The sequence below is a fragment of the Triticum aestivum genome, chromosome 2D (genome assembly GCF_018294505.1).
Source record: "Triticum aestivum cultivar Chinese Spring chromosome 2D, IWGSC CS RefSeq v2.1, whole genome shotgun sequence".
NCBI classification, from domain to species: domain Eukaryota; kingdom Viridiplantae; phylum Streptophyta; class Magnoliopsida; order Poales; family Poaceae; genus Triticum; species Triticum aestivum.
Window position 1 is genome coordinate 418645646 of NC_057799.1, and position 7759 is coordinate 418653404.

Sequence of the window (7759 nt, forward strand, 5' to 3'; positions counted from 1 at the left end):
CCACCGTTTGCACGCCGCTCACCATCGTTGCTGCAACGGCCCACCCTGCTGCTACTCCAAGCTTCCTCGTTGGGCTTCTGCAGCCGGCAGCGGCACTGCGAGTGAGAACCTTTTTTTTGCTTCAACTAAGATGGCGCTGTGAAACGAGATGGGGGTAGTGCTACAACCGGCGACGTCGGAAGCTACAACCGGCTTTGGCGAAAGCTGCAACCGAAGAGTAGAAAGCTACAGCCGACCACAGTGCACCGGTGAAAGCTGGAACCAGAGACAAGACAAGCTACAACCAGCATCCCGGTTTGCTACAACGGACGCGGCGAAAGCACCAACCACCAGAGCTGCACTCGCAAGCAATGACGCCACAGTGGCGACCCCTTTTTTGAAACCATACTCAACTTTTGCTACTACAGTCGAGAAATTTGCTACATCTATTATAAGCGGAGCTGCATGGTGCTCGACCGGTAGACCTTTTTTTGCCGAAACCGGGTACTGGCGAAGCTGCAACGCGAATGCTGGAACCATTGTTGACGAAAGCTGGAACGGGTGTCTTTTTTGCTTCAACCAATGAAGTGGTGGGGAGACGATGACGGGCGCCGCCGTGGTGAGCTGCAACCGGCTTCAGAAAAGCTACATCCACCTTTTTCTTTTGCTACAATGATTTTGATGGGTGAAGCTTAATCCCAGGAGACGATGGCGAAGAGCAGCGGACGATGCCACTTGTGCGGTGGGGCGGCACAACCCGATGGCTGCAACCATGGGGCCTCCAACTATTGTTGGCCGCTGCTAGGAACGCACTGCCGGAGTAGCGACGCATCCCATAGCCAGGAGATGGAAGATGAGGTAGTCATGGCGAGGCGACCGCGAGGTTGCAAGCACACCCACGACGACGAGGCGCGCGCCCATGACTGGGAGAGGGACGATCATCAGCACTTGCGGTCGTGGCCGGAGACGTGCATGCTGCAGGTGCTCGCGAGGGCTGGTGGTACCGGGGAGGGCTGGTGTTGTGGGTGCATGTCGATAGGGGAGAACGACCGGGAAATAAGACGAGAGTTGACTCAGGGGGAAAGAGTTTTCTAATCAAACGGCTCTGCGCTGTCCAATCGGACGATGTAGCTGTGACCAGCGGAAGCCTTGCGCCAGTCGACCGGCGCAGATCACTGCCCATAAATATACTCCATCCTTCTGCAAATGTAACACGCTCTAGCTTTCATTAACACCTCAAAGGAAAAAAGCTTTGATCAACAAACAGTTTAAAAATATGTGAATGATGTGACACAAAAATGGCACTGTCGAGGAGTAACTGAAATACGCCATGAATTTTGTACTACCATATAAGTTAGTTAAATATTGTCGACTAACTGTCGTTAAAGCAACTGTATCTCAGGAAACACAGACCACTACTGCATCCCACAATAACAATATACTTGAAGTGCCACATATTGGAATCTGCAGGACTCCAAATGTATGAGCAGATCAAAACAAGTTCCCACAGATCAACCTTACAATCCTACAGATCCAGCTAAGTCAAGCAACAAAACACCACAAAAGGGACACCTTGCTTTTCAGTCCCCAGGAGATCCGGGATCTCCACTCTACATGCACGGGAGTTGTCGAAGCCAATTGAAATTCAGCATGAAAGAGGGTTTCACTCCTCATCATCTTCCTCCTCTTCTTCATCTTCATCATCGTCGTCTTCATCAAATCCCTACAGAAGTTGCAAAAGAATGATATATACATGTACAGAAGAGATAAAGTGCAACAAAACTCGGCAAACAGTGTCAGGCTCAATTTTAAATTTATGTGCATAAAACAAAAATAAGGCCCCAAGTGACATCACCAACTCAAACTCATTTCCTTCAGGCCTATGAGAGCACAAAAGCCTGACACAATGCCAGCTAGCAAATTTAAGGAAGTTGGGCAAAATGTCAGATGTGTAGTGCATGGCGTGCTAATGTCATCCTAAATTCCTTTTGCTGTTGGGGTTAGAGCACCTGTGATGACCAGATGATGCACAGTGTCGTGGTATGAACAGCAAATATACATTGAGAAGTCAAACAAGCCATCATGATAACTGAGGTGGTTATGCATTATTGCATGAGTATCAGGATATTGTACACCATTGCAAATGAACTACAAGAACGTTATGTACTATTGCATAAGGGCACACACCCAAGGAGTATCATATATACAGAGGTAATGGAAGTATGGACTGCTGATAAAGAAAACAGGATTACCTCTTCATCCTCATCATCTTCAAATTCATCTTCAGCCTCCTGCAATGGAAGATTCGAGGGACATGACACAAAGATCCACAATAAAAAAAATAGGACCCAATAAATAAACCACTTATATCATACGAGAAGCACTAACATTGTTAAAATACTTCAAAGGATTAGGCCACAATTCTTCCTTGATAACATCTGCCACCTGCATGATTGGAATTTCTCACAAAATAAATCAAGAGGAAGAATTAGAGTTCCAAATTTATGCCATTCCATCTGCCAGACTTCAGAGATACAAAACTTCCGATCAATTGAAATAATCCTGATTTAGCAGGAGCTACAAGCATAGGAAACGCGTAATCCTATACCTCATCCATCACTCCATCAGAAAAACTTTTGTTCTTTGCATCATTGAACCAAGTGAAGAAACTGCAAAACAAAAAAAGGAAAAGTAAACAGAACATGAATCCTCTTCACAAATTTCATACTTGCATATTATAACTCGAATGGAATGATGACGTCTCTCTATGTTGGAATGAATAATATAGTACAGATAAGGCATGAAGAAAAATTTAATAATTTTTAGCACAGAAGAAGATAAAAAAAATACCAACCTCTCATCAATCAATAGTCGTTTCTCCCCATTCTCCGTGTATGCCTTTCCATTTGCAATATCCTTGATGTATTATTGGAAAACTCGTTAGATCTAATTTTACATACAGAAGCAACTTTGCTGAAGCGCTTATACGATTAACGAGGCATAGTACCATTCCATCCTTCCAATTGATGGTGGTGGCCTTCACAGTTATTTTCCCATCATCACTGAATGAACATGTTTTCGTAAGCTTTGTATCTTCAAAATATGGATTAGAAGAGAATGCCTGCCAGTTCAAGTTCAAAACATGTAAGCAAAGGGAAGGAAACCATAGCTTGTAGATGCAAAAGAAGCTTACAAGAGTAATGGAGTAGCCTGATTTAATATCTTGAAACTCATCCACATCGATAGACACCAAGTGTTTGAATATCTACAATGGAACAAAAGTGATCAAATAGTATGAGTATGGTTCCACATAATTACTCAGCAAGTCTGATATAGTAATTTAGTATTTTATTACTTGTTGCCACATTTGATACAAATGCTAAAAGTTAAAGAGTGTAGATGTTAAACTTCGCACAAAACAATGTACCTTTTGATCATCTTCAGTCAGAAGTTCACCAAGCATAGGATGGCTTAGAAACTGCAGCGGAAATGCATGAATTAGTAAGGATGAGACTATACCAATCAGCAGTTTCAGGAAATAAACAGACGACATATAAATCAGCATAGAACATGTTACAAACCGCAGTCAACCAGAAGTCCGGAATTTCCTTGATAATTTCATTCCGTCGAGTATAAACTGGCCTGCGAACTTCATTGTACTTCTGTTCCACCTCCAAGACTTTATCACTGGCTTCCTCGTTAACCTGCAGTAAATGAATCTATATAAGCTAACCAATTTTGTAAGGTGGTAAGGCGAGGAGTTGTACCCCCGCCTCACCTTTTTAAGCACTTAAAGCGTAAGGTGAGGCGACACCTTAGACACATAAATATATAATATATGGCACTCTAAATCTGGCCAGAACCCATACTTCCAAGCTGGATCATTGGATGTAGCTCCTCTCATAGGATCATTGGAGATCATAAGCATTACCAGCCACAGGATCCATCAGAGCAGGGAGACCTGGCTACTGCGGCAGCACTGAGAGAAGGCCCAATCAGCCATCAAAGAAAAAGGGAGAAGAGCCAAATCACTAGAGCAACCAGATAAAGCATGTGGAAGGAGAGAAGCGGTGGTGGGGCTGCTGCCTTGTGGGTGGAGAAGCAGATTTGGGAGGAAACAGATGCGGAGGGGAAGGAGCAGCCGAGCACATCTAGCTACACTGCTGGGAGAAACAGAGCACTGGGAGGGGATGAAAGAAAGAGCAGAGGAGGGCAGGGGAGAAGTGAGACAAGTATAGGAGCCACACATTGCTGTTGCGCCCGAGGACTGGAGGAGCTGAGCCAGAGAGGAGGAAGGGCACAGATCAAAGCCGTAGAGGAAGGAGACGCCGCAAAAGGTCGAGGGAGGAGAAGAGGAATCCCTCTCGCTTGGATTGGAGGTTTCTCTCCCTCCCTCCTCCTCCTCGTACCTATTCGTGTGTGAGCCAGTCTTTCCCGTGAAAATTTCCGTGCGGGCTACTCTTTCCCTCCTGGGAGCAGCACATGGGGTGCGCCTAGGTGGCCGATTCAGACGCCGTACTGTCCAAGGCGGACACCTTATGAAGCTGTCAAAGGCGAGCTCGACGCCCTGCCATCAGAGGGCGCCCTGATGCCTTAGACACCATAAAAACAATGAGGGTGGGTTTGGTTGCAAAGTATTTTTAAAGTATTTCAAGAATACCACTGTATTTTGGAAAACTATGGTTTCAAATACTTTGAAGTATTTGGCTCTAGTTAAAGTGGCAGTATTATAAAACCACAGTATGCACAAAACTGTGGTATTTTTGCTGTATTAAAAAAAGAGGCCAGGACCTCTTTTTTTAAAACTGAGAAACGCAGCAAATGATCTCTCATGCGGTCAGTAAATACAACACTGTATACTTTCATTGCCAAACACGGCACTGTCTAAGTAAGACTTTAAAAACTGATGTTTTCAGATACTACAGTCTTTGTTGTCATCGGCATAAAAAACTGTAGTATTGGAATGCTTAGGTTTTTCAAAAACTTCGCTTCCAAACGGAGCCTGAAGCTAACTGCCTAGTAATTTAACTGCATTCAAATATTCCAGCCAGATATAGCCTGTCCATTCACAATATGTTATTGTCACCGTAGATATTCAGGCAATAATTCCGTTTCAGAGAGACAAGAGTACTAAGCAATTAAAAGACTGTTTAATTAGCAGATAAGGTGCCTTACTCTAATAAGGAATCAAACAAATCCTTTGGTGTTTCATCATTAGCTCATACATAGAATGCATAACTGTGCTCTTTACACCGAGTCCAGTTACAGAACTAAGTTTCATTGACACAAAATTTAACATAATGGAAAGAGTATGGAGCCCATAGAAACAGGAGCTGAAGCTGATTTGGTAATATAACAGAGTGAAGAAGTGCCATATTTGGTGGTAATGGAGATTGACATGTCATGCATGTTGTGAAGAAAGGCAAGATGCAGAGCAAGGCATGTGATCATTTTGTAATCCTAAAGGAAATTAACTTATATTTGTCTGAAGAGTATAGGGGTTCTATATGTACATGGGAGTATTTAGCTGGCATTCCTGTGTTTACTTTCCACAACAAAACTTCAATCAATTGAGGTATTCAAAACTTGCTGTATTTTCAGACCACCAACTGTCAAAATGAATCTAAAATAGACCATTGCAGTTGTCACACACCCTGCTCTGGGAGTGCTCACAAACATTTAAGTGCACCCAAAGCTACTGTAAACGTCTACAATCCAGTGTGCATAAGCTCACGAACAAGTGATTTGAAGTATCGACAGAGAACACGGACACAGGCCACAATTCTGCAGCAGCACAAGCAGAGGTCTCCAAATATATCTACCACTACCTAAAAGTCTAAGAAGGTTCTATAGCTCGAACCCTGGGCCTGGAGGGGAAGCAGAGAATTCCAACCCAATCATCCAATACACCTATCGAGGGGACACCCAAATCAGTCGGTCACCAAACGCTGCCTCGCGGAGAGACCAGCCCCCTCGCACATAAACAAATCGGGAGTTGAAATTCCACTAAATTCCGCGCAGCCTTCGTGCAAACTGCTCCGAAAATGAAAAGAACGGCGGCAAAATCAAAGGCCGAGCAACCGGAGCGCGCGGCGACAGCTGTCAGCAGGCGAGAAACGAAGCGACTCACCCTCTCGATCTCGTCCTGGATCTCCTGGAGCTTCTCGATGGAGAGCAGTAGGGCGTCGTCGATGCGGTCGCCCTCCTCCGCCTCGATCCTCGGCCTCTTCCCCTTCTGCTCCGCCGTCGCCATCTCGATAAAACCCTCCGCGAGCTCTAGGGTTTTAGCCTTGGGTTTCCGGGGAGGCACTTGACTGGCTGCGCAACCACTGCTGTGGGGGAGGGAGGAGAGTTCTAATTGGGCCTCATCTTATGGCGGCCGCGTGTTCGCGGTGCCTTTATTACGCGAGCTGTTGGGTTTATATTGTTCTAAAAAGAACGTTCAGTATGTGTTGCCCTAAAAAGAGCAGCTGGTGCCTCAAACAAAATGAAAGATTGAAGAATACAAACGTTTAAAATTCATGTTATGAAAAAAGAGTAAAATTCATTTTACACCTGAGCTTTGGACTACAGGATTGAAGTTCTCAAAAAATCTATAGAATGCATTTAGATGCCTTTTTTTTCTTTGGACGTTGAAAAGTAAAATACTCTTATCTTCGCATTATCCGCACCGCTACCGTGAGATGCAAGTTCATAACCCTAGTCTCTCGGCCCAAGTTGTCATTTTCGATGCCCCCCTTCTATTTTCATCTTCGGTGTCAGGGGCAGAGAGTTTGTTGATATGCAGGTTTGGAGATTTTCTAACATATTTGGTTTGCGTAGTGAAGGCAGGTTCACAAAAATCACGGCTCTATAGCCTCATGCTGCAAATGCTATGGCTAACATTGGCGACAACCAAGATTTGTGGTGTTTGGGTCTCAAAGATCGATTTCCCCCATCTTGAGACGTGGGATTGTAGATTTCAGTTTCTAACTGAAAGTGCAATCATGCCCTTAATCATATTTTGATGTTGATGACAATATACTCATAGGGGACTAACAAAGTTTGTCAAGTATATCTCAGGTTTAGACCCCTCGGGGTCATGTGTGTGGACTATGACTACGGAAAACTTATCTTCCTCAAGAACGAAGAAACAAGTCTACTAGCTTAGGCCCTTTTTGTTTGTTCTTGAGTATAGGCATCCCGCACTATTAAGAGGGGGACATGGGGTCTCGCGAAAGTCTTGCTCAAATGATCTTTAAAACAATCTTTTGTACTCTGCCGCTGTCAGACGATCGACACATGTCGGACGTCCGGTACTTCCTATATAGAGCCATATCGTCGGATATCCGGTGTCTACGGATGTCCGGCATTTCCTTTACAGAGCCAAAACCTCGGATTTCCGGTTTCCACCGGACGTCCGGTTCTCCGTTAACAGAACCAAGACGCCGGATGTCCGGTCTCCACTGGACGTCCAGTACCTTCTCTACCGAGCCAAAACGTCGGACGTCCGGTGTCTGCCAAGGCCTCGGACGTCCGGTGAGTCTCGGACGTCCGACAGCTGCTGCCCCCAAGTGGCTCCAACGGCCACTTATTGAGGGATACTATAAATACCTCTCACCTATCCCGTGGGAGGTTTGACCATTCACTTAGAACATCCTCAGGAACACTTTTCACTCTCTCTTTCACACACTCCTACACCAAATCTTAGATCCCCAAGGGATTTGAGAGCATTTGAGAGAAGGTGTCCACTCAAGTGATAGATCCACTCCTTCCCCCTCTTGGCACCAAAGGAATTCGT

The 7759-nt window shown here is 44.9% G+C and overlaps 1 protein-coding gene across 1 annotated transcript; it reads right to left on the minus strand.

The window, feature by feature from the left end:
• Positions 1-1294: 1294 nt before the first annotated feature.
• LOC123053535 (NAP1-related protein 1) lies at positions 1295-6383 on the minus strand. Its single transcript, XM_044476999.1, has 10 exons — positions 6110-6383; positions 3561-3683; positions 3407-3457; positions 3173-3244; positions 2987-3100; positions 2834-2895; positions 2588-2648; positions 2368-2424; positions 2232-2270; positions 1295-1702 (listed from the first exon to the last, which is right to left on the minus strand). Exons 1-10 carry the CDS (start codon positions 6230-6232, stop codon positions 1643-1645), a joined length of 762 nt encoding a protein of 253 aa, XP_044332934.1. The 5' UTR covers positions 6233-6383; the 3' UTR covers positions 1295-1642.
• Between the last annotated feature and the right edge of the window lie 1376 nt (positions 6384-7759).

Coding starts and splice junctions, on each gene's coding strand:
- LOC123053535 (XM_044476999.1), bottom strand. CDS start 6,232: ATGGCGACGGCGGAGCAGAAGGGGAAGAGGCCGAGGATCGAGGCGGAG. Junction 2,896..2,986: donor TCAATTGGAAGGATGGAATG/GTACTATGCCTC, acceptor TAATACATCAAG/GATATTGCAAATGGAAAGGC. Junction 2,271..2,367: donor CTTTGAAGTATTTTAACAAT/GTTAGTGCTTCT, acceptor CTTCCATTGCAG/GAGGCTGAAGATGAATTTGA.